At 41.7% G+C, this 26,999-nt stretch overlaps 4 protein-coding genes across 6 annotated transcripts in view; 3 read left to right on the plus strand and 1 right to left on the minus strand.

Moving 5' to 3' along the window:
• mnat1 (MNAT1 component of CDK activating kinase) overlaps window positions 1–738 on the plus strand; it is a 33,672-nt gene extending 32,934 nt beyond the window's left edge. For both annotated transcript variants that reach the window (XM_044165979.1, XM_044165978.1), the window contains one exon: window positions 445–738. In XM_044165979.1, coding sequence (XP_044021914.1) covers window positions 445–579 — 135 coding nt within the window. In that variant the 3' untranslated portion in view covers window positions 580–738. The remainder of the gene's footprint in view (window positions 1–444) is intronic.
• Window positions 738–4,276, minus strand: trmt5 (tRNA methyltransferase 5). The gene is made up of 5 exons (XM_044165975.1): window positions 4,124–4,276; window positions 3,399–3,997; window positions 2,080–2,204; window positions 1,305–1,944; window positions 738–1,018 (listed from the first exon to the last, which is right to left on the minus strand). Exons 1-5 carry the CDS (start codon window positions 4,129–4,131, stop codon window positions 957–959), a joined length of 1,434 nt encoding a protein of 477 aa, XP_044021910.1. The 5' UTR covers window positions 4,132–4,276; the 3' UTR covers window positions 738–956.
• Window positions 4,277–4,292: 16 nt separating this feature from the next.
• slc38a6 (solute carrier family 38 member 6) lies at window positions 4,293–15,193 on the plus strand. Of its 2 annotated transcripts, XM_044165976.1 has the most exons (16): window positions 4,293–4,556; window positions 6,184–6,314; window positions 6,442–6,515; window positions 7,426–7,478; window positions 7,594–7,633; window positions 9,674–9,752; window positions 11,678–11,763; window positions 11,854–11,912; window positions 11,991–12,062; window positions 12,515–12,571; window positions 13,100–13,179; window positions 13,286–13,386; window positions 13,510–13,634; window positions 14,050–14,194; window positions 14,543–14,637; window positions 14,803–15,193. In XM_044165976.1, the coding sequence occupies exons 1-16, from the start codon at window positions 4,464–4,466 to the stop codon at window positions 14,884–14,886; spliced, it is 1,374 nt and encodes a 457-aa protein (XP_044021911.1). In that variant the 5' UTR covers window positions 4,293–4,463; the 3' UTR covers window positions 14,887–15,193. The 2 variants fall into 2 exon arrangements, with proteins under 2 accessions (XP_044021911.1, XP_044021912.1); XM_044165977.1 differs by lacking the exons at window positions 7,426–7,478; window positions 7,594–7,633.
• Window positions 15,194–24,080: 8,887 nt separating this feature from the next.
• prkcha (protein kinase C, eta, a) overlaps window positions 24,081–26,999 on the plus strand; it is a 26,276-nt gene continuing 23,357 nt past the window's right edge. Inside the window, exon 1 of the mRNA XM_044165991.1 lies at window positions 24,081–24,872. Within this exon, the coding sequence (XP_044021926.1) occupies window positions 24,522–24,872 (351 nt within the window). The 5' untranslated portion in view covers window positions 24,081–24,521. The remainder of the gene's footprint in view (window positions 24,873–26,999) is intronic.

Here is a 26,999-nt window from a genome sequence, read left to right on the forward strand (position 1 = left end):
TTCACTGTGGGGACAAGATGTGGAGACTAAATTAACAGCTCGACTGTTTTTCTGTCTGTGCATGAATGTGAAAATAAACAGTGACTTTTGGCTTTGCTTAAGAACCTGAAAAGGGGCTTTGGCAGGATACATCTGTAAGCACTTAAAAAATAAAAGACACCCATAATACTTTAATAGAGCCATGTTGGAGAGGCTTTAAGGCACAAGGTGTTCCAGTGTTAGTGTATGGGTACGTCTGTCTTCGTTGATCTCATCAAAGGGCCAAAGGGTTGCGGAGAGCCAGAAAAAATAACTTCAAGTGTGGATTTAATGAAGAATAAACTTACACTCAAGTTACACTCACAGGAACTACTTTGGAAACCAGCTCTCGAGCTGCCAGTCAGTCACATTATTTACAAAATACCTCACTGCTGTTACTGACCGCGACTCTCTGTGTGTTCTCAGGTATCTGAACCACGTGCGGGCTGCCATGTCTCAGGACACAGCTGGAGGATACTCCTCAGCTTTGGCATGTCATCGAGCCATTCAGGATGCGCTCAGTGGGCTGTTCCCTCCGAAAGGCTAACAGCCACTGGTTAGAAATGTGACTAAAAGGACTATAAAAACCACACTGCTACCACCATGGAGAGGGCAGAAGCTGCTGCGGTGAATAGTGCTCTGACCTCTTGGTCAAGGTGTTTTTGTTTTTTTATATTTTGTTAATTTTATATTTAAATAAATCACAATGAACACTGAGAATCTGTCCATTATTTTATAGATTTATTTAAAAGTGAAACAACATATACAACGTATGATGCTAAGCTCTGAATAATAATACTTCTAATACATTCTGATTTCTTATGACAAGAATCAACATCTGTAATAAAAACATCAGTAAAACTCAATTTGTTAAAAAAAAAAAAATCTCAACTCAAATGTTTCCTTGCATTCCTTATAGTGCTGGGTCGATATGACGATTACGTTGAATTTGTAGCTTCTTCACACTTCTGTCTCTTTGGCGCTGGTTCTGCTGAAGGCTCTGTGGATAAACAAGATCTGTTTAGAATTTAATAGTGTACAACTTTATTGTCCACCAAGCTGGAAAATAGTCTTTGGTTATAGTCTATGGTTTTGTTGCCAAAGGCATACTAGAGTTTAGCCTCTAGAACAAGGGTTTATACTGTTTCCAAAGAGCTCCCAAGTGGTTCTGTGGCCTTCTACTATAAATGACATTCATTTTCACATTTGAATGTTTGTTTTTTTTCCCCTGAAGTCATTATCAATTTATTACTAAATTCCTCACTGTTTTATTAATTAATTCTCACCTGTCTGTTCGTGATCACTGCTGAAGAGGACCTCTTTAGGGAGTGTGAATCTCACACACATCATATCTTTGTTGGGTGCTACATTCCGCACAAAATGCACAGAACATCGGTTCTCCAGAGGGAACCCGAGGCTGCGGGAAGCCCTCTTCACCACATCCGTCTCAGGGTTTTCGTCTTTAGAGAAGCCGTAGCAGTGTACTGTGGGTAGGTTCTCATCACAGGGAGGCTCCTGGTGCAACAGGCCTCTGAATGCATCTAGGAACTCCAGAGCCAAGGCAGGCAGGTTCATCACTACATGAACACTGGCTTTTCCCTTCAGCAGCGCAGGCAGCTCCTGCTTCATGGGCCCCTGGATGAACGCTCTGCCATCCAGGTTAAAGGTTCTGACTTTGCTCTCCACCTTGTTGAGTTTGCCGTTGTGCTGTAGCCATCGGTAGGACTCGGGATTGAGATCATTGGCCAACACGCTGGCACCGGAGCGGGCAGCTGGTACAGCGAAGGGTCCAACGCCAGCAAACACATCAAACACAGTGTCACCACGTTTGATGAGTTGCACCACACGCTGGTGCTCTGTGCTCAGCCGGGGATTCCAGTATACACGAGAAAAATCAAACTCGTATGTCACTCCGTTTTCTTTCACCTGCAGCACAGACAAAGAAAATTATATCAACCATCAGTCACTAATATGAATATATTTGAGTACTAATTGAAAGTGCTATGTAAGTATGTGTGTATCATTAACATGAAATAATTGCACATTTGTGATTTAACCTACTTTGGCGACCATATTCTCCTCTCCAGCTAGCACCTCCATCTTGAAGTTGCGGTAAGTGGAGTCAATCATGTTTGTCTTATTGACCACACAGGTAATACCAGGGTTTTTGTCCATGATGACTTGACCTACAATGGAAGCAGCCACGACGTTAGCAATGAATATGGCTTCCTAACTCTGAAATCTTTTCTTTGTTAAACCATGGTCCTTTAAGTTAGGTACTAATCAGAAAATAACACATTTATGGAAGAAAATAAAAATAAATCTTATACTTTACATGTAATATCTGTGTTTATACAGGTAATACAAGTAATAATAAAAATATGTAATACAGCTGCAGCTCTCTATATGTCAATTAGCTCATAGTGCAATTTATGTGCAATTGGACATCAAGAAGTTTTCTGAGGAAGCTGATAAAAAGTGTTTCAGCCCAAAACCGGGCTTGTTTGGTCATAAGGTCAAAACACTGTGCATTAGTTAAGTTACACTTAAATCTAATCAATTCAACTTTACATGACACTGCATGCTAACATCTACTGAGACGTGTATTTTTCAAAGAAACAATTTTGAGAGTTTTGAATGATGTCACTTATTGCGGACACAGTAACAAACATCTGACTCAAACGTATACAGACAGTTGAAAAATTAAAGAGAAGACCATACAGGTCACTAGGGGTCAGTATGAAAACAGGGCTGCACAATCGAAATATTATCGAAATCTCAATATGGCCAAGCGCAATATCCAAATCGCAGAAGCTGCAATTTTTTGATAAAAGTCAAATGTGTGACAAACCAGCCTTATAATGACGTACTGTGGTGCTGCAGAGATGCCCTGGCCTACACATCTTTTTCTCCATATGGAAGAAAACATGTTTGACCGCAACAAATGTCACATCATCATGATTTTAAGTTTTTTCAGTGAAAATAAAAATTGTGATGCAAAAATTATCATTGCCGCTAATCGTGAATCATGTCACAATATCTGTCAAAATAACGCCATATGATTTTTTACCATATCGTGCAGCCCTATATGAAAATTAAGTGATTTATAAGCTATGGTCTTCACAGGCACCACATCTCAACCTGACTGAACACCTATGGGAGATTTTGGAGCAACGTGTTAGACACGTGTCACCATCATCAAAACACTATAAACACTATTTTTTGGAAGAATGATGTTCATCCCTCCACCAAACTTCCAGAGAGTTTTGGATCTATGACAAAGAGAACTGAAGCCAACCTTATGTTGGGGTTTCCTTTAATTTCTCCCGTCTATATGTTACTTTGTACTGAAATCCTTCTGTCCAAAATCTGCATCTCACCTATGAGGCTCTTGTATGGGAGCTGGTGGTCCCTCAGGTTCATGTGTGCGATGTGTCCCACCCGGCTGAACCCAGAGGTCACATCCTGACCCTGAGGGAGCACAGCCTCCAGCACTTCTTCACTCTTCAGGTTGTGATAGGTGAGCCGCAGCTCGTAGTACTGCAGCTCCTCAGAGACACCAAATGACCTCAGAGCTTCAGCTTCAGCTTCACTGAAGGAGCTTGGCGAGGACACATTGTGAGGGTCCAACAGGACTAAACGAAAGTCACTACTCTCCTCTTTATCTTGTACCACTCTGGGCACACCTGGGCGCTGGATGGTCGACTTTTTCAGGCTCTTTACTACTTTATTTAAGACCCCAGTAGGCACCCGTAGAGCTGGGACAGTGACGGTCTGTGTGAAGGCCTCTTTATCCAGAGAGATCATACCACGGACCTCTGGAGGGGGCCGGTACAGTTTAGGCTCCATTATGGGCTTGACAGCAAAGCCAGAGCAAGCTGAGGCTGGCAGTGAGGCTGCAGAGCAGAGGCTCCGGGGCACAGCGGCGGCTTTTAGGCTTCTTTGAGTTTGTGTAGATGCAAAGACTCTGGAGAGGAGCCTGAAATTACAAAAAAGCTGCTGCTATGAAGCAGGAAAGTAAAAAAAGCACATCGTAACTGTGAACTGAGTGTTAGATTTAGTAATTATGTTGTTATTTTCGAGAAAATTCTCATTCAGAGCTCACCTCAACATTCTCCGTGCTCCGGCATGCTTGAATTGCGTCGTCGGCGGTCGACCGGAGTCGACTGGTGATTGGTCAAACGAGCGGAGAGTCGATTTCTGATTGGGCAGTCTCCTTTCTGACGTGTCAAATGCGACGGAAAAGAGGCTCACGTGACGCGAGTGATCAACAACAACAGTCAGCAGCTGACAAGTTGATAAGAGGAGAGTTTAAAAGTGATTTAAGAGAAGATGGTATCATAACGTCGGCTTTACGTCGTCACGCTAACTGGAGTGTGAAGTTTGACACCGAACTGTAGGAGTTTGTTTCTTGTAGTTGTGTTTTGAGTTTTCCAGAGTAGAAAATGAGCATCAATGGAAATACAAACACAAATTCATTTAGTGAATGCGCCGCCGGGGACGCCGAAGGCATCGAAACTACACCTTTATTGACAAATGTAAGTACTAAAACTGCACCATGTCTTCCACATCTAAGAAACAGTGCTTCAGTCTAAATATGTAAACTTCAGGACTAAGCAGCAGTAGCTTTTGCATGCACAGGCAAACTATCAGTAAAATAGTTGATTGACTGACTTGTCAAAATGTTAGATTATGACAACAATCACGTGCTTGTTCTGAAAAACTTGACATCACATTTTTCTTTCTGCTTCTGTCAGCACTAACAGGGAAAGTCCACCCTAAAACAGAAATTACAGAATTACGCTATTGTATTTCAATGATTATTTTCCACTGAGGATATAGCCATATTTATAGGTATTTCTTATGCAAATAAAAAGTCATTCTACATGTCATTTGTACATTTAAAGGGGAAGTCCACTGATGTTACACAAGACATTCAGTTTGTCATGATTATTACCCATAAAAACAGTTATATAATATGTTCTGTGGCTCTGGGAGGAGCTTTCCAAAGTCTGCATACAAAATCCCCTTTGAATTTAACTTAATTGTTTTGCTTACAAACCAGTTTTAAAAAGCATATTGAGTATTTTTTCTGTACTTGTAGAATGTAAACTCCTCCTCAGGTTGTTGAAATTTCTAAATTCTCCACAACAATACAGAAGACATGACCCTGGTGTCCTCAGTGGTAGCTACAGCCCTATCTAGACTTGTATTGATGGTGTCATCATCACTGACTGGTGGTTGAGACATTTGCATGTAGTCTGTCTCTTTGATGTTGAACAAAGGAGTAAATGGTTCAGATTCACAAATTAGGCTGTTTTGAAGAAGAGGAACAACATATGCAAATTCCATTTTTGGGTGGATTTCCTCTTGAATATCCTTAACATTACATATTCTGAAGAAGTGTAGAAGCAGAGAAATGTGCATCTATGTAGTGTTTATGCAGGGTTCATCAGTAGTAATAGTAGTAATCTGACATAGTGTAGGTGGATGCCAGCAACCCCAATTCATAATTAGATTTATCAATCAGTGTCATTCATTTACTGTTTTCATGTGGTCAGAAACACACGTTCAAAGGAAGTGGTGACAGTGGAAACAGCCATGCACTTAATGACACATTGTCATGTCAAGTTACTTCAAACCACTCATGGTAAAACCAAATGACTTTACAGTGAACATGTTATCCAGATGAATCCACCAAACTGAATTCAGGCCAGTCTCTTTTTCCATCTGGTGTCATAGTTTACTTCTGTCTTTCAGTACTGTAACCCAGGGTGAATCGGATTCAGTGGCCCGAAGGTCAATCCAAGCTTGTTGTGACACTGACACCAGAGTTGCCACTCGTTCTCTCCAGGATATCCCCTATTAGAGAGGTCAAGCAGTTTGGACAGCTCCCCTTATCCTGAGCTCAGGCAGCTGTCCCACAGCCAGCAGCTCAAATCCCACCCCATCTATTCCCATTTCCATTCCCTGATCCTACATGCCACTGCAGTGTTGTTTCATGACATCCATCATCAGGGCCCGCCAGTTGTTCTTAATACTGTCAGGAGCAATTCTCTTAAAGCTCTTACAAAAATAAGCAGATTTCTTCTGCTCCTTTTGTCTTCAAACTCATTGTATACATCTTTATCTTTTATCTAAATGTTATCTCTGCTGTGTGGGCAGGGATCAGTGCAGACCAGAGCCAAAGGAGCCTCCTTCGTCTCCTCTGTGTTTAACCTGATGAATGCCATCATGGGAAGCGGTATACTGGGTCTAGCTTATGCTATGGCTAGCACTGGAATAGTTGTTTTTTGGTAAGAATGTTCTCATTACACCTTCTACCACACTACTGTTTCAATATCCGACAGCTTTTTAAATAAATTGGACATAAATACAACTACATGTACACTAATTTCTGCCCTATGTACTTTTCCTCTCTAGTATCCTGTTGGTGGTAGTGTCCAGCCTGGCAGCGTACTCTGTACATCTCCTTCTGAAGCTATGTGACCAAACAGGTGAGAGACTAACAGTGGATACACAGTCTAACTTTAAGTTTTGTTAACTTTTGTAAGCACATCCGAATGTGTTTATCCAGGGTTGGTTTTTTTTTACACTCATCCTGGACTGTCACCCTCACTTCACTCATGATTAGATTATTGCTAGGTGATATGTTGTCTACAACCGTGTTATCTCTTTGTGTCTTTGTTTTTTGTCTTTATCTACTTTCTAGTTGTGATTGAATCAGGCAATGGTGAGGTTTAAATAATGTTTAAACAGGGTCAAACGAGCTAAGAGATGAGATAAAAGGAGATAATAGTGGGTTGTCCTCTATCAATTAGGTTAGGGACATCCTATCCTGATTTTTGATCATCTTTGAAAGGGAACTCCGCTGATTCTACACATTAAAGAGCGTTTTCAGGTCTTGGGGAGTACCACTGCATATGTGTGTAAAGCCTTTTGTGGCTCCAGTGAGAGCTGAGTCTAAGTCTGATAAAGTGATGTCACTTGAGTCAGCGTCGTTTGGGTCTGAAAAATACAAGTTTGAAATAGAAAAAAATCTGGATGTGTGGAGTTAAAAATATGTGAGTTTACCAGACCTCTGTAGTCCACTCCTCATTTCTTCTTGAGGCTAGCAGCTCCAGGCTACATTAGCTTTTACTAGCATAACACACCCAAATCTCCAACTGAACTGTCCGCAGTTGAGTTGCACATTGGGTGATGTAGGCACCAGGTTTTTAACAAGGAAGAAGAATGTGTGGAATAAAAAAGATGATATCTCTGGTTCTGTTGCATCAATTTTGATCCTTTTTCTTTTAAACTGTCCATCGTGAGTTTGACATTGTTATAGGAGTGCAATGCTGATTCGGTGGAGTTCTCTTTGAAGTTGTTGAGTGTGTATGATTGTTTTTGAGTTGACTCTCATAGGTATCAATTCATATGAAGAGCTTGGAGCAAGAGCCTTGCAAAAAACAGGAAAGGTAAGTGATGTCTTTTGGGTTAGTGTGAGTTTGTCAAAAAAGGAATTCACTCACATATTTTCAACACCACCAGGAGACGTAGTCACACTAACCGTCTTTTCAAAATTCTTTTTAGGTTCTGGTTGGAATTGCTATTATTATCCAAAATATTGGCGGTAAGTCAGCTCGCATTTCACTGTACAGTTACATACATTATTTTTGACAGGCTGGACATAAACCGATTTTTGTGGGGTTTTTTTAAGAAGCAGAGTGGTGAAGAAGGTGCAGAGTGCTGCAGGTTCAGAATATGGCCAGTTTATTTTGGAGGCAGATAGTGCCTCCTACTGGTGATCAGAAGCCTCTGAGCTCAGGTTTACTCCCTCCTTCCTGTAAGGCTATTATCCAGATTCCCTGATAACCTTTGACCCTGTAGCCGCTGTCCTCTCGGCCCCCTCCCCTGAGCCTGAAACCTGACTTCTCTTCTAATTGATCACTGATGGTAAACCCACCCAGTGTTGAGTAACCTAATGGGACCCCTCCCTTTATTCCCCTCCCACCCACCCCACTTCTCTCTATCCTACTGCCATCTCTATTCGTCCCTCAGCCACAAATTGTGCTCCTCAGACAGTGGAGAGCTGAGGTGATAGCTCCTCTGCAGTCATTAGTGGCACGGCTGAGTGGATTATTGCATTGCCCTCTGGTATGTTTGTGGTTTTCCCAGCATGGGGCAGTATGTGTGAGAGTGTGAGAGCCAGCACTCCAGCATGCATCTGTCTACACCCCGGGCCCCTTTTATAAGAGCGCAATTAGCCTCACTCTGGGTAAACATTCATCTGCACTGCCAAAGCCTGATGGGCCAATTGACCTTAATTACTGACCAGCCCAGGGCTCTCACAGCCTGCCTCTCCCCTCGCTCTTAATGAAATGAAAGTGGCTCTGTCTTATGTTGAACACACTCTCCTACTGTTCGCTGACCACATACACAAGGTTTACATAAAATTTCCAATGAATTTGGAATGAATGAACATGCATGCTTATTATTAGAATATGTTTTTCTACCACTTGGCCAATAACAATCCTTTTTCTTCACTCAAGGGCCTTTTTTGTTTAGAGATGTAAGTATTATCCCACCAGGAATTCCCATGAAAGTGTTGTCGTGCTTACAGTAACCAACTGCATGAAACTAAACCATTACATCATGCTTGTTGTGTGATCCCTGTCAGTGTGTCTATATGGGGTTTGTGTGGTTGAAAAAATTTTTGTTTTTATGGTTTGTTTTAAATTTTTGGATTAACTTTCGCAGGGAAACTTTTTGGCTAAAACACTAAAGCAACTGCTGCCTCAGAATAACCTCTTATTGACAGATTTTAGTGCTTATAAATGGCATATATTATTTGCAGAGTGAGTGTCTGTGTGGGCTGGAGGGTTATTGGAGAAATTTTCTTTTATAAACAAAGACAGGATCTGAGGGATTATGGTCTAGGCTTATTTAACGGCGAGTGCAAGCGACCTGCCCTGGGGGCAATAAGGTCCCAGTTAACTCTGGCTCTGCCTGGCTTCACAAATGTAAATCCCTTAAGATTCTCCCCCTTTATGACTGACCACACACTGCATCTGAATCGACCAGAAACATCCTTTCCACCCGGTCCAATCTCCATCTCCCCTTCCCCATTTCCCTCCTGGTGTTTTTGGGGCTGGTATGACCCTCAGGAAGTGACCCCGATCCCCTCTCTGATTGGCTGTCTGTGGAGGGATGTTGGAGCCCGTTGGAGGCTGATCATATCCTGTTTCCTCGTGAGGTGGAGCAGGGGGAGAAATACCTGGATTAGCGTCAGAGATCATTATTGTTAGCATTCCTCCCCCGTCGCACTTCTTCATCCCGGCTGCTGCTGCCGGTTTCCAGCAGTTGGAAGATCTGCATAATGTCTGCTCCTCTGCACCGAGGGCTTTGCTGGTGATCCCCTTGAGCTGCCTGCCCCACCCATCTGCATTAACTCAGAGCGGCGGTACCCCCTCCGCCCTGCCTTCCATTTCCTTACGCTGGAAAAAACACACACCACCCTCACACAGCAATTGAGGATTGCTTGTGGCAACATACAGTCATCTGCTGTGTTTATGATTTAGTAGTTTGGTATGTTTGTGTGCTTTTTTTTGTTGTTGTTTATTTGATTTAGAAAACAGACATTTTCTTAACCTCTTTTCCTCCCTTCCCTCAGCCATGTCATCCTATTTGTTCATCTTGAAGTCAGAGCTTCCTGCAGCCATCAACAGCGTCTTGAGTCCAGACAGCACAGGGTGGGTACATACAGCACTGTGAGCTCCCTCCTTCGCCAATAAGGAAATTTGGGTCAAAATCTGTCACAGCTGCTGGTAAAACTGAGCCATTCTTTTAGATTAGCTGCACTGAGATAAGGAATGAGTCATTCATGTTCCCATGATGTTGTGGATTATACCTTTGGCCTTCAAATAAGTCAAATTTGACACTTCTGCACCACAAAGCTACACAAACTGGAATTAGTCAGGCAATAAGAAACGTATGAATAATGCGGTGGAAGAAGGTCTCTCTCCAAACCACAGAACACTACTAATACTTTTGTGAGCGATTGGAGGGGAACTTGTGCTCTGCGCTGTATTGCCTGAAGCATGCCCAGAGAAAATTTATGCTAGAGAGCCATTCATCACCCATCATCAGCAGCCTGTGTCTTTCATTGGCCTGCGTGGACGAGCCTGCAGTTCCTCGCCCTCAAAGAGAAGTCCCAGGCCAAGAATGTAACTTCTATCACATTATTATTGGCCACACTGGTTTAAGAGTTGTAGCTGCTCTCAGCCCAATCCGTCAACATCTGATTCTTTCACACACAGCTGCTTTGTATTAGTGCTCTCCTTTCACCCCCAAATCTCTCGCACATGTTCCCCGGAATCAGACTGATACAAGGGGATATCAGTTTTGCCATTCTAATTACAGCTCGCTGCTGAGGGAAACAAAACATTTCTGTTAATGAGTGGCTTTGGGATGTTAACTGACACACACTCAAGTCCATCAAAGCCTAAATAAACGAGTTGTTTTATATTAAAGCGTGTTTCTTTTTTCTGGCTCATTTATCATAACATGGCAGAGCAAAAACACAGTTATGCTCAATCTTTTAGTCTTTGTCTGTGCTAATGGAGTGTATGTCTTGTTTAAGTTTCTCTCGTTGTGTCTCAGTTCAGCTGTGGATTTGGGTTTGTGCTGCGTTGGCCAGATTTATGCTGATCTTCAACACTATGTGGAGATTGACTCATTGACAGTCAAAGTCCAACCCTAAGAGAGAGCTATCCTGCATCTTGTTATAGCGTGAAATGTTCTACATTTCATGGTTCATCTAGGTATCCTGTGCTTTTACAGTAAGCCTCGAGCTGGATTCTAGTGGTGGTGGAGATTTTTTTACATCCCTGTGTCTGTAAAAGTGGAGAAGGGAGATAGCTAAACTGCAGTCGAGTGCTTCAGCTAAACATAGGTTAGAGTAGAAGTGATTGGATAAGAGCGAGTCAGGGTCAGAGCAGAGGTCTCCCTGACATCCAGTTACAGGGCAGAAACAGTGTAGACGCAGAGACAAATCCATCAGCGCCTATGGTACCGCCACAGCTGTGAAACTGCCAAACAGGGGTCAGTGGGTGTTGATGTGGTCAGAGCAGGTGCTGCTGACTGTGGGAGCCCCATAAAGAGTGGTGGAGCCAGTCCCTCATGACCCCACGCTGCGGTCCAGCATACAGCAGCGCCAGGCAGTACCCTTCCCACCAGACCCCGACCCCAACAGAGCCGGCATGCCTTCCACATGTGTCACCTCGAGCACTGCCCCCCCCCCAGCTCCCCAATCCCGAATAAACCGCCAAGGCTATCCCTCAGCAAAGGAAAATATTATTCCCCCTCTCCAAAAACCCGGCAAGTGAAATGTGGTCTCAAATGACAGAGCGACACAACGTTTGCATGTGAATTACATAATTGTTATGGTTTGCGAGAGCTAAAGCCCTTAATTCGTACCACATGATGAATCTGTCGCTCTGTATTTGAACAAGAAATGGAGACAAATTTCTAGAGATGGTCCATTTTAAGGCACTGAAGAGAATTCATTGCTGCTATCCATGACATCCATCGCAGGACCAGGGAGATGATAATGTTGGGAAATGTGGCTTGATTCAGCTTTGGCCTTTTAATAATTCATGTCCACTTGTTTTTCCAGAAATGCCTGGTATGAAGATGGCAGGTTGCTTCTGGTCATAGTCACACTTTGTGTTGTTCTGCCGCTGTCAATATTGCCTAAAATTGGTAAGTTGGTAGATCAAGTAGCATCTTGATTTGCTGCCCTGACTGGTCTGAATTGATGTCCCTCACCAGCTCTGTCTCTGTTCCCTGCAGGGTTCCTGGGCTATACCAGTAGTCTTGCCTTTTTCTTCATGCTGTACTTTGCAGTTGTGGTGAGTTTTAATACACCCCCTTCAAGATAATTTTTTGAGCTTTTCTGTTGTTGACATGTGGTGTTGTCTCCCCTCCAGGTTGTGGTCAAGAAATGGTCCATCCCCTGCCCACTGCCTCACAATGTGACTACACTTTCAGGTGCCTTCCAGGTAACAACAATTTTCTTCTATGCTTATCCATGTGCACACAAACGCACATACATAAAATACCATAATTCAGGTATGTAGTCTGGACCAGACGGTCACGGCTGCAGGATTATGGGGAAAACCCAGGAGACTGAGTTTGCTGATTGTCTCGACTCTGGCTGATGAGTACCAGAGAAGGCTGCAGAGAGCTGTGTATGGTGAATGGTGCCAGTCTTGAGGGGAAGGAAGTTCAGGTGACCTTGCATTGGTCTGGAAATGACCTCTGGCCTTTTGGGATTATACAGACCATAATATTGCTTCAGACCTGGCATGCTTTACTTACATGGTTGTTTTCCATTTAGCTCCAAAGCCAGGCAATGAAATCCAGCTTTATGTCTCTCCCATTTGCAGCAGCACTGCAGAAGTCATCTCCTCTCAGAAATAACATGCTCCCTCTTCTCTCCTTGTTTATCCAGATATCAAATTCCACTGACTCAGAATGTACACCCAAACTCTTTGTCATCTCCAGTAAGGTACGTGTATGAATCCAGCCTTTTTCTCTACGCTGCACATGCAGAACCTGTGAGGTGGCAAGTGAGAAGTTGCTGAAAGTAGGTCTGCTGCAGTTATTTGACTCTGGTGACGAGTCACACTCTTTACCTATGAAGGATTTAGGCCGTATATGTAAGGGATTCGGGTGCACTATGCAGCTGCCACTCACATTTATGTTACACCTAAAGGCCATATGTACATGTGGCATGCAGAATTACACAAAGCGCATGTTTGGTGCAGTTGTTTAAACACAATATGACAATGTTTTGCGAGAAGATCATAAAAAGTCAGACTTACACAGTATTTAATAATATATGTATTTCCATCCACTGACTAAACTTACTCAGGAAAGTTCACACCTGAACTTTGCATCATCACACTCTGCAGCCCAGATGGTAATTACTACTACACAAACCATACCTTGACCCACCTGCCCCCTCACTTCTGTGTAACAGTGTAAGCTGATAATTTGTTAATGACGGCCGTGCTCTGACTGATGTGTGTTGCAGAGTGTCTACGCCATCCCCACTATGGCCTTCTCCTTTCTGTGCCACACAGCTATCCTGCCAATCTACTGCGAACTGGACCGGTGAGCACTGCAGCTTCTCAGCTTTACCTTTATTTTTACTGTGAAATTTAAGTAATTGAATCTATTGTTCACCAGCTATGTAAACAGTACGCCCTGTGTCTTTCAGACCTACTAAGAGCAGGATGCAGAACGTTACAAATGTCAGTATCAGCCTCAGCTTCCTGCTTTACCTCATTTCTGCTCTGTTCGGCTACCTCACCTTCTATGGTAAGCCTGCAGTGGCACACTTTACTGTAACTACTTACTGTTGTACTACCACTACTACTTTTCCAAGCCATGTCATATTTCTTGGCATTGTGCCCTCACTCTACTCTTGTCTCTTGCTCATAGCTCATGTGGACTCTGAGCTGTTGCTTGGGTACGACGCGTATATGCCTCGGGACATCATGGTGATAACGGTTCGATTGGCCATCCTGCTCGCTGTGTTGCTGACTGTACCCCTTATTCACTTCCCTGTGAGTACACCGACCCCAAGTACCAAAGAGTATCCCATTTTCCTCCATTTTGGATTCTTTACTCAATTCAATGAAATTATTTAAAAACAAGAAATGGTTGAAGTTGTTGGACTGATACAACTGCATTTCTTTCACAAACTGCTGATGTAAAATTAAATTTTATTTGATTGTTTACTTTGTATGTTTATATCACTGCTTCACTGCTTTTTAATGGTTGTTATTATTAAGTTTGTCACTTTGTTTCAGTCTTTTTATTGATTATTTCGATAGAGGTCTTTTTTAACTTATTTGTGTGTGAATATATATATATATATATATATATATATATATATATATATATATATATAAAACATTAACACAGTACATCTGTGAGTATGTTTGATTAGAATGAGCTTTGTTTGTGTGTGTGCTGCAGGCCCGTAAGTCTGCGATCTTGCTGATGTGTAGAGGACGGCCCTTCTCCTGGCTCATCCATGTCGTTGCGACTCTAATCATCCTGGGTGTGGTGCTGCTGATGGCCATCTTTGTGCCTGATATCAGTAACGTTTTTGGAGTAGTGGGTATGTGATGTTTTTAAAATATGGGGAAACAAATGTTTTTTTTGCTAGATATTATGGTCTTTATAAATTAGATTAATTATTAATTTGAATTTTTTTGATTTTACAGACACTGTACGGTCACTTAACTTTGACCTTTAAATATTCTGATCTGTTTTCAACTACAGCAGACATTAAAAGCAGCCAAGATGTCCGTATTCCACAGTTATTGATCGTGGTGGCTAAAATCACAATATCTGCTCATCCATAATTAATGGTGCAGTCCTGTTCAAACAGTTTATAAAGCTGCTATTATCTGACATACAGAATGTTGTCTGTGCATTTCAATTGACTTTCCTGTTTCTTTCCCAGGATCGACAACATCCAGCTGCCTGTTGTTTGTTTTCCCCGGCATTTTCTACCTCAAGATCAGCAGCCAACCCCTGAGATCCTTTGACTCCATTGGGGTAACTACACTCTGTCCAAATATATTAAATGCTGTTAAATTCAAGCAACAAAAAAACATTTTGAGCCCGTTATACTCACTGACTACAGTGTTTAAATTTTTTTTTTTTAATGTCCTTTGTAGGTAATGATGCTGACTGTGTTGTTTATGCTCTTTGTGTCTCTAGGCAGCACTTCTGGTGGTCTTTGGTTTGATTATGGGACTCATAAGCTTCTCTGTCATTGTCATCACATGGGCACAGAACTCATAACCCCCTCTGGCCCCCTTTTCCCAAATTATGCACAAGAGCAAAGAAAGGGAAAAGCGTGCCACAGAAACCGAATACTGGACAAAGAGAGGGAACAGAGATGCTAATCAGCATCACCTCAGGCATTTTATGGTATTTATGGTAAAACTGTTCTCAACACTAGACTAGTGGTTTTTTTCTGTACTTTCTAACTAACACATAGACCAAACTCAGCTCATACGAGCTAAAACAAAACAAGAACTTTTCATGTTCATGTTTTTTAGGGGAAACGTTTTTGTTACAGCAGCTCACTATCACGTCAGTGCACACAGGAATAGAAGTACTAAGCAAAAAATATAATACACTATAACACAGGTCAGAAAATAAATTAAGTACCAAGTGGGTATAAGTATAAAATTAAAATAAGTGTAAAGTACAAAGTGGGTTTACCGGTTGATGATGATAATAATACAGGATAATCAACCGGTAAACCCACTTTGTACTTTACACTTATTATAATTACACATCTTTTCCAGACGCTGACTCCTAGACAATACGCAGGGCAATCTTTGTTTATTTAATCTGTCGGGAACAAACCAGCGAGGTTTACTTCCTTTTTAAGTTCATTTTATGTACTTTTTAAAAATGTTTTACTATCTGACAGCCTTTATATTGTTCTTTCTGGATGATCACGCACCTTATCTAAACCAGTCTACTAGTATCTGAAAAGGCTGTTGACCAAGTCTGAAGTTTGTTTATGGCACATTTTCACAGTTTTACATGTACAATGATCTATGGCCAAGTGTTTTTATTTTTATTCAGTTTATTGTTTTTGGATTTTTCTTTTAAAGGTGGGGTGTGCGATTCTAATCTGGACATTCAGCTTACTTTCTAGTTCACCAAGATGTGCTGTTGTTGTGATGTTTGCTATAGTAGAAGGAGAGTTGTGAGTATTGCTGTCTGGAGCTGGTGTGCTGCTCTGAGAAACTGTCTCCTCCTCTCTGGCTGTTAGCTTCGCAGCAGCAACTGTAGGGACAGTTTGCTAACCCACAGCCTAGCTAACGTTAGTTACATTACTTGCTGTGTTGTTGTTCGCTCCATATCATGGTATTTGACACGGTATTGGATTTCTTCAGAATCGCATACCCCACCTTTTTAAGCTTGTTGTTTTTATTATGTAATCCATGTATTGTTTTGCCATACCACATACAGTCCAAACCTTTCTTCTGCTACTTGTATTCTTTAGCTTTAATGAATGTGGCAAAAACTGAACAATTGGGTCATAGTTTTTATAAATTGATCAGTTTTTGTTTGGACCAGTTAATTACAATGTACTCCATGTTGTTATAATGTAAAATATATTATTCTTCAAATTACTGGCATTTAATAAAAGGGAAATTGTTTATGTACTGACATGTTAGTTTGCTCATTTAACCACTAACATTTCTATCTGTGTTGTGGGACATCAGTCTTACATGTCACATTCATGGCTGTGTGTTTGATTGGCAGGCACAGTACTGACGCTAAGACCTGCTCCTCAGTGTTGTGCTGTGGCTTCAGCCTGTTGCTAATGAAAGCCACATGCTCGGTACGTTTCTAATCATGATGCTGTTTAGATTGTCTTCATGCTGCCTCTGAAACCTACAGCCACTCGACTGCTGCTTTTAATCTAAGGAATTAGGCAGACCGGCAGAAAGTAGTGGCTGCCTGCTCTTCACGCCCCCTAAAGGGAGGTTCCCCAGTGCAGGAAATATCCCTGACCTCCATCCTCCACTCTGAAGGACACTCCCATGAAAAATGCACACCACGACTACTATCAACACTGAATGTAAATTTGGTAGTCAGTGGTAAAGGAAGTGCAACAGTGTAAAAAAAATACTCCATTACAAGTCCTGCATTCAAACTCCTACTTAATTAAAAGTAGGCTACATAAGAATTATCTGCAAAATGTACAAAATATCAAAGTAAAAGTACTTCTGCAGAAGAATGGCCCCTGTGACTTCTATATTTATTATATGTGATATTCTTAGCTTGTAAATAGTGATACATCAGTGTCTAAGTAGAAGGCTAGTGGCTAGTTTTAATTGCTTTATAAAGCCTACAGTTAGGTAGTACAGTGGTTCCCAACCTGTTGGGGGGGCCCCCTCCAAAGGGCCACAAGATAAATCTGAAGGATCAGGGGGTCGGGGGTGGGGGGTAAGTGTGACTTTATATGTGGTTGTTTAGCACTTCCATGGGCCATAATCAGCCATCTGTCACCATGTCGAAATGCAAGCTCTTTCGGGAACTGAATCAACCTCTAACTCCTATACATGGGTATAGCTGAGCTAAACCTCTTTTAAACAGTCTATGAGCTAAACCCATTTGCAACACAAGATTACCACCTAGTGTCAGACTGTGTTCACAGCAGTCCAATTCCTCCTCGTTTCATTGACATTCCTCTCTTGGTTTATTGGTTTAGCCTAACTAGGAAGACATAACCAGATGCTCCAATTTTCTCCCAGTTTTATCATGTGTTGGAAACATGCATGTTAAAACATACCAGAGCTGTTTTTATGGAGGTCTGACTGGGGCATGTGTCCTCAGCCCGGGATGGGAGTGTTTTTGTTTAGTTAAACTCACTCACACCCTGGGCCTATGTCCAGCAGTATGACAACACCATCTCCCAGGGTTAAAGGATGGAATGAGGCGGAGGAACCATGTTTGGCTGAAATGAATCCCATGTTGGCAGCCTCTGCTCTCGTATTGTTTTAAGAGGTGTCGGCTGTGTTCTTTAAAAATTATTTTCTGTTGTTGGAGATCAGGATTTTTGGGTAACAGCTGGATCTGATCCCAGTGTTGCTACTTTGACCTTTGACACAGTTTGACATCTTATTGTTTGATAGCACTGCCTTCATGGATTAGATCAGTGACTCTCAATCAGTGTTGCCAACTTGACGACTTTGTCACTCGATTTAGCAACTTATTCAGACCATCAGGGAAAAGGCGAGAAACACATTCAAATTTATTATATTGTAATTCTTTCCCATGCATGCTGCGGCTCTTCTGCCAACAGTGTCTCTCTGCCTCTCCTCTCCTCGCAGTCAGTTTGGGGCAGCTTCACTCTTTCCCTCCAGATCTCTGGATTAGGATGTTATAGCTTGTAAATATTTAAATTGTTGTGTTAAGGACGAAAATAAACAGCCATAATATTACAAATTGGTGTGATGATGATGAATAAATTTATAACAACCCATCAACCTGAGTCAGTTGTCACCACATTGTAATTTTGCGTAATTTTACTTGTTAGCAACCGAATAGAAGTTGAAATAGTTAAAAGTAATGGATAAACAGTTGAAATAGTTAGCCAATGGACAAATGGTTTAAACATCCAGTTTCTGCCACTCCAAGCAGTAGTAGTAGCATATGAATGCAAACTTGACCAACCTAAATGTTGATAATTCATTTTCAAAAAATGATTCGGACAATATCCACTAATAAAGAGTATTAAATAACACCCAGTTTATAACCCATTAATAAGAAAAAATTTGGAATTTGATGGGCGGTGTCGATGGGGTAGGCTACTTGAGCTCATCTGACAGGGCTGTAGGTCTACGTCTGACAAAAAAAAGGTTGGGAACCACTGGATTAGATCATCTGCAGAAAGCTCCCAGCAGTCTAAATTGTTCAGTTTGACTTTGTGGTGAGGTGATTGCAGCCCTTTACAAATTAGTATTGGCAGAAAGCAGAGCCAATGCAGTATTCTACTTCCCCTTCCTGTTTGTGTTTCAACAACAACATCAGACATGCCTTCACAGGTAGTGGACATCAGAAACTGCACCAGAGCTGAGCACATGCACATCTGCTTTCTGTTTACCCGCATAATCTTGTTCAACAGGCATTCCTGGCTGAAAGGTGCTTCAAGGGTCTTTTCACATGAGCCTTTTAATGCTGGCTGGCATGATGAGTGGTTTTCCTTTTTAGTCATGGTGGCAGACTGCAACTCAGCAAATGCCATCGATATGCAAGTGTCATTGCTGATTAAGTGCTCTCTATCTAAATTTTTTCTGTCCTTCCAGACTGTGCGTTCCCTCCGTCTACCATCACTCCATGCTGCTTTTCTGCTTTTAATCGATTTCCACGCTCTATCAGTAAACATGCTCTTTGTGTCACAGTAAGAGCATTCCTTGCGCTGAGGGCTCTTTTGAGACAGCAGATGCTCTGGCCATAGTAGAATTTACTAATTTTACATTCAAATTTCTTCACACTTTTTGGGAAATCATATTGATAAAAGGCCCGCAGATAAGGAAAGTACAGACTTCCTATCAGGACATTATCAGCTAACAAAGCATGAGGAGCATTATCTCGTACAACAACAGCTAGACAGGCTGCGCTTATCTTCTGTGGTCTTTATGTATAACATCATAAGTCTTGACATTGTCATCTGCTTCTTTTTAGCTGATGTGTCTCAGACGCTCTACGCTGCATGTGTGTAGACGAGTGATGTCCTTCACCTTACTTCCATTGTGGATGTCAGAGCACCACAGACTACACAAAGCTGCCTTTCACTAAAAACACTGAAAACTCCAGTGCTCAACCATTGTGTGCAGCAAACATGTTGTTGTCTTGAATTGAGACTCTTGAAACAGTGTTCAGGGGAAGAATTGCCTGTCCTTAATCAGGGCCAGTACAGTAATTGTAGCATCACAATGACATAACATAGACTTGACTCCAAGATCGCTGTCACCATAGTCACCAAGACATAATAGGCCTTGGAGAGAGAATGACAGATTTTATATTGTCATCGCAGAATTCAAGGTCAAGAGTGAAATAACTCTTTGGTAAATAAATAAAGGGGGATTTTACTATGTTTTAGAAGTATTGCAGTGCTTAGTTATTTTGGCAGATGATGAGCATGGGTTGAGAGGTAGGAAGGCAACTCATGGAGGCCCAGTGCAACACAGTATGGGGTTCAAGGCTATATTTTTGGGGTGGTGAGCAGGGGTGAGCTTGTCTCTCTGCGATCCCATCAGCCCTGGGCTGAGCTCTTAATGCGGCCCTGACGCCTTGCTGGCGCAGGAGCCACGCTGCCTCACATCTGGAGCCAATTACCCTGGAGGGGCTGTGACAAACCCCACTACCCTCTACACTCTGCTCCGCTGTCCAACGCAGCTCTGACCACTCTCACAGTTACATTCCTCCACTTTTCACAACACCACTCTTTATTTTTGGCAGTCCCTCATTCCTCTTCTTTTCTCCCCTGCCTTACAAAAAAACCCACACCCTCTTCATTGATCAATTTTGTCGTTTTCTTTTTAACTAATCAGCTGTTAAAAGAAGAGTATCAGGGTGCAACGGTGACCTAGAGATTTAAGACACTGACCAAGTAAACACAATGTCCCCTGTTGTTGCATGTCATCCCCCCTCTCTCTCATTTCCTAATAAAGGCTCCAATAAAGACAAAAAAGGCTAAAAAAATACAATTATCAGCTTAACATGACTTCTCACTAAATCGTGGTAGAATTTCTGCAGAATAGTACCATCATAAATCATGTTTTCCTGTGCTAGAGCCTGGCAGTAAACACCACTTTTGAATAAAGCACATTTAGTACCAAATCAGCTTTTACAGGTGTGATTTATGAAGTGCCTCTGCTTCCACACAGGAGAGTCCCAGGGATGTGTGTGTGTGTGTGTGTGTGTGTGTGTGTGTGTGTTTGTGTGTGTGTGTTTGCATATATGGCTCAGTTTAGCATGTAGGTTTCTATACAGCCTTACCTGAGGAGAGGTTGGGGTCTTGTGACTGTAGGATGGGGGTTAGTTCTGGTGCAACCCAGTGACTGATGGATGTAATTGAGTTTGTGGTGGTGCAGGCGGCGTGGTGTGGGGGTGTATACTGGCCCCGCAGGATTTCTCTCACCGGGGTCAAAAGAGTTGGGAACAGGCTTTGCCATTTCTGGGCCATACTCTCTTTTCCCCGCTTCCCTGTTTGGCACCAATGCTATGGTTCATTAGCTGCAGCTATAGGGTGTACCTGGGCAGGGAGCCAGAGGATTGAGCTGTCCTGGGTTACACAGACATAAATTGGAGCGTAGACTGTGAAGTGAATGTGGAAACTCTACAGGTGGCTGAAATTAAGTCATATACAGAGAATAAGTCTGCTCTGAAATATGGGAGGCTTTTGGTAGCTGGCCTTGTGCTTGTGTGCAATAACATTTTGACATGTTGAGGAGATACATCAGAAGTATTGTATGTATTCATGCCTGTGTGTGTGTGTCTAAGGCGTGCATGTGTCTGAGTGTGTACATGTACACATGTAGCCCACAAGTCTGTGTTCTCAGTTAGGTGTCTAGAGTCATGTGAAGTTAGCAGACTTCTCTCATGGGTGCATAATTCAAGATTTTGGCCATGACAACCACTTGCAGAGAGAGAGTTAGCCTGGAATGAGGAGGAAGGGGTGCAGGTAGAACAAAGAAAAAAAACAAATCATCCTGGACCGTAAAAATGCCATCTCTGGCTCCGGAGGAAAACGAGGGAGAGAGGAATTAAAATATACAGATTTTGCTTCAGAAGTTGCTTCATTATAAGAAAGAAGCAAGCAGAGAGGAAGAGGAAGGTGGAATGTGAGGAGAAAAATCATGTATTGAGCAGTCTTATTCTGCCCTCTGCTGGACATAACTTAATAAAAATAGCTTCATACACAAATAGAGCTTCAGTGAGCAGTGGTGCACTCACTACTCACAACTTATGACCTCTCTCATATTGTCTAGGCAGAAAAATACCATTAAAATACCTCTAAAGTGTTTGCTGTTGAGAACATATACTAGCATGTTTACTCTGTTGGTCAAGGTGATCTGCAGCTCAGGTGCAAAATGTTTCACTTTAACCCAACAGGTCTGACAGAAGAAATTGAAGTCTTTGCTGCTGATAGCTGTGAGTGTATTCACACTCCTGAACCGAGGCAATCCGCTATCTGCCTGCTTCATCATTATGACCTTCTCTGCTCAGTAAGGTCATGTTTGAGATGTTGTTTACAAGACAGTCTGTATCCCAGGGATGTGTAAGTTCTGGGACCCAGGCTCTTTATTTATAACAGCTGGAGCGGAGAGATGTGGAGCGCTGACATTTGGCAGAGTGGGGTCAGAGGTCAAGTCTAACACCAATAAAGTGGAGACTTTGATCGTGGCATTTATGGATGGAGCAGGCACAGCACCCTCAGAGAGAGAGAGAGAGAGGCACACAGAGAGAGAATGGCATTTAAAGAAAAAAAGAGAAAGGGATAGTACTCGGAAGAAAAGAAAGAAGGGAATTAATTAATATTATGTATTTATCTTTTACTTTCACCTCAGGATTTATTTTCCATTAGCAACTGGAATTTTCTTTTGCTACATTTGCTTTTTCCAATTAATCAACAAATCTATAAAATGTTGAAAAATGCCCATCAGAATTACCCAGAACCAAACAAGATGCTTGTTTTGTTTGACCAACAGTCCAAAACCCCCAAATATTCAATTTCTAATGACAAATGCAGCCACTCCTCACATCTGAGAAGCTGAAACTTACTTGATAAATAATTTAAACAATTAATTTTCTGATGATTGACTAACTGATTGATTTGACTAATCATGTCAGCACAAATCAAAACCATCAAGGATTGTTCCACATTTGTGATTGGCCACTCTGTCTCACAGCATTTCACTTGGACTGCCCCGATGAGAATCCTGTTGAGGCTAAATGCATCCTGAGCAGAGACGTAGCTGTAGCCAGGATTTTATAAATACAGATGTCATGAATCCAAATCCTCCCATTTGCACCCACTGCTACTCCAATTTCAACCATTTGTTTTTGCATCTGTCTGCTTTGAGTCCCCCACCATTAAGGAAGTACAATACTAAATCGCTGGCGTACCCCTTTAAGTTTAATTTCCCCTTTAATTTCCAACATGGATGAGAAATCCCATCTGCTGCCTCGGGGCAGCTACTAAAGGGACCTTGAGGAGAAATAGTTATGTCAACTGTTGTTGAATTCAATCCCTTAATGCTGTTGTTTCAAAGCCTTCTCTGCACTACCACCAGTGGTTAAGCACAAATTCAAGGTACTTATACTTTACTTGAGTATTTCCATTTCATGCAACTTTATACTACTCCACAACATATCAGAGGCAAATGTTGTATTTTTTACTCCATTTGGTTGACAGCTTTAGTTACTCATTACTTTTCAGATTACAATTTGTTTTCTGATAAATTGAAGGATTAAGTGTTCCTACATGGGTTGAGAATATTCTCCAACTTCTTAAGCTAAATAAACTATTAAAATAAAACCTTGAATTAGCTGGAAAATGCATCGTCACAAAGCTGAAAACAGGGCTGTTTTTTTGAGCTCATGAAAAGTTGACTTTTTAGAGATACGTGGTTCTCACAGAACAGCGACACCACAAACATATGATGCTCTTATCGAATATGATGCATTGCTGTAGATTAAACTACCCAACAGTATATAAAGTAGTTAAAATTTGCTCAACCTTCAACACCTACAGCAGTAAAATGCAACAGACATTAATGCAGCAGTAATATTAATCCAGAAACATCAGATATAATAGTGAAACACTGACTGGGAACATTTTACTGCAGAATGACTACTTTAACTTTTGCTGATAATACTTATCATACTTTTACTTCAGTAAGGTTTTGAATGCAGGACTTTTACTTGTAGTGGAGTGTTTCCACAGAGGGGTATTGCTACTTTTACTTAAGTAAAGGATCTCAATACTTCTTCCACCACTGACCGCCAGCATATAATTTTGGGGGGAGAAACACTAAATCCCTTTCATTATATTATATTATATTATACTATGTTTTTATGAAGACATTCAGCCTAAAAATAACAGCCCTCAAAACCCACCATGAGTAATTTGTGTGGAATTCATTTCCCCATCGCAGTTCTTACTTTTATTTATTAATTTTTTATGCATTTAACTACTGAACAGTGTTTTTGTGCTTTTCAAACAGGTCAAGTTTAGAAAATAAATAAATAATTAATATGTTGTCGTTCACCATGACATCCACCAGAGGGCGGTGTTTCCCCACTCAGCACAGGACAGGTGAGCCATCAACAACACCTTCAGCGAGCAGAGTGATGCATCATGGTCGGTATAGTACCAGACTCCTCTTTCTGAACAAGAACTACAAATTCAACCATGTGACATACCAAACCAACAGTGACAGGTTGAGAGGTCACGTGCTGTGTGTGCATGTGTGTGTGTGTGTGCGCGCGCGCGTGTGTGCCTGTAAGTGCCCGTGCTCCGTGACAAGTTATGCGGAACTTGTGCCTCCTCCTCGGCATGTCTGTGTTGTGGCTTCCTACTTACTGAAACTTCTTAAAGCAGGTTCACACCGAGACAGCGCAGCGCTTTTGTAAGCAGACAGTAACAGTAAATGTCTGTGCTGCGAGGCGGGAGGTCAGCACGCAACGTTACCTACAAGGATGAATGCGACAGAGCGCAGGAGATGACACCAAATTAGAGTGGAAAGATTATAACTATGAATCTATTACAGCATTATTGTTGGTCAGTGTTGATATGAAGTGGACGTGAGTGCTTTTTAAAAAAAATATCTCTTGTTTTACTTTTTTCGCTTCTTGATTGTTTTTTATTTTCCGCGTGAGGCTAAACTAGCTTGATAAAAATGAAGTTTAACGGTTATCTGAAGCTCCGGATCGGCGAGGCGGTGGACCTGAAACCGACAACCTTCTCCCTCCGTCACTCTATCATCTTCAACAAAGCTTCTCCAGCCCTAGACCCCTACATTGTGGTGAAGGTGGACGACTGCAAAATTGGACAAACTCACACCAAACAGAAAACCAACACGCCGACGTTCAACGAGGAGTTCTGCCTCAACGTGAGCGACGGTAAACAAATCGAGCTGGCGGTTTTCCACGACACTCCGATAGGATATGATGACTTTGTGGCCAACTGCATCATTCAGTTTCACGATCTCATCAAAACATCCAACACAGGAGAGACTTTCGAGGGATGGGTGAGTGAAAAGTAAAGCTATCAAGAGCATAAATCGGAAAACAGTTGTGCAAACACGTTTTCCAATCCTCATAACCCTGAACAGGGACGGGTTTACCTATTAGGGTGCCTTCACATTTACTGTTGGGTCCCAGCTGACCCATCCCCACCGCACTACCCGCACCCAGAGAGTAAGGGTGGGTGATGCCACCAAATTTGGTTTCGATCCAATGATGAGTAATTCCGGGACTAGATTAACTCATACCGATATTGATACTGTGTATTATTAAAAGGAGCTAATGTATAATCATGTATGGGAGAGCAGTGTGTGATGAGTTATGAGCTGAATGTATGCATCACATTAATTAAAACAAAAGACCTAAACTAAACCTGCGAGCAGGTGCACTGGGGTCCAAGCACCCTGACACAACTCTGAACCAAAGGCGCGTAGCCTACTGACCAGAGGCAACTAGGAGCATCTCTGAATACCGCTTAAAGGGACAGTTCACCCCGAAATCAAAAATACATATTTTTCCTCTTACTTGTAGTGCTATGTATCCATCTAGATTGTTTTGGTGTGAGTTGCAGAGTTTTGGAGATATAGGCATGTCTGCATTTTTTTTAAAAATATAATGAGACTATATGGCACTTGGCTTATGGTGCTCAAAGCGCCAGAAAAATACAACAGCAATGTCTGATCATGACCCAGTTACTCAAGATTATCCACAAACTTGTTGTGAGCATTTTCATGTAGGAACTATCATTAGAAAGAAAATAGTTCCTACATGAAACTGCTTACAACAAAACCTTCTTGTTGTAAAGCCAAAGGGTTCAGTCAAAAGTATGGATTATGTTTTTTCTTATTTTCTAATTTATCTGCCCATACCAAGTCTAATCTGATATTTTTATTATATCTTTTTCTCGTTACTTTCTTGTACAGGGACATATTGTCTTAAGATCCATCCAATAGGATGATAGTATTTCCCCATTTACTTTTAGTAGCATACTGTTATGTTAAACACTACACAGGAATATTGTAGTTTTTCCATGAGAGCTTTGACACATGCTGAACAGTATTTGAGAGCAGGTTCAGGAAACAAAACATGTGGTTAGGCTTGGGGCACTGTTCGCTACACGTGTCACTATTACTCCGTGAATAATGAGCCCATCCCTCCTGGTCTCTGACAAAAGATCTAACCAGCACCTCAAAAAACAGGCTTATGTATCATCAACGTAACATATTCACCTCTTCATGTCTTAGTGTGCATTGCACATGGACCTTTTCGCATCTTGCTCTCATCGGCTTAGAAACTTTTACTGTGATCATCAGTAAATTTGGTCTGAAACCACAGATACCACTGCTGTGGCGAGGTGTTAAGTCTGCTTGAAGGGTGCACTAACAAACTCACACTGTTTCAGCCTTCACAGCATTTGACCTGCCTGTACAAACTAATGCATGGTGATAAAACCTCCACACTTCTCCCTCCAGAAGTTTCCAGGGGTGCAAAGTTAACCATACTTTACATAGGTGTAAAGGAACTGACACTCTTTTTAAACTTAAATACTTCTAATGCACACTTGACAAATCAGGGGGAAAATGGACCTAATCAAAGCTCAGATTAAATGTCTTATTTATAGTATCACATTAGTCTCACTCTCTTCCATACACAAACAAAAATCTGCTCCTTCAAACTGGAGTTTCCCTCTTCTGACTTACTTTCATCCCTCTAGGACTATAAGCTACTGCAGGTGTTGGTGAATGTAACCTGAACCCGTCCAGGCCTGGAGCAGGCTGAGGCGGTATCGACCACAACACTCTCATCACATGCAGAATTGTCTCTCTTATGCAGACATATTCTCTTTCAGCCAGTACAGTTTTTGTCAATTAAGCACATTTTTCTGAAAAATTGTCAGAATTGTCCAAACTTTAAATTAATTAAATCACCCAGTGGGTTTATACTATGCACTTAATTTCACCAGTGAAAAAACTTTACAAGCTCAGAATGTTTGAGATTGAGAAATTTGGGTTTCAGAAGTAAATAAATTCAGTGGCAAGTGCGTCACATGCCACCAAAAAGTGCACAACAAGGACTTAACAGTAATGTAAAACAGATAAAACAAAAGCTTGTACAACACTGTACATTGAAGA

Source organism: Siniperca chuatsi, linkage group LG15 (genome assembly GCF_020085105.1).
Source record: "Siniperca chuatsi isolate FFG_IHB_CAS linkage group LG15, ASM2008510v1, whole genome shotgun sequence".
NCBI classification, from domain to species: domain Eukaryota; kingdom Metazoa; phylum Chordata; class Actinopteri; order Centrarchiformes; family Sinipercidae; genus Siniperca; species Siniperca chuatsi.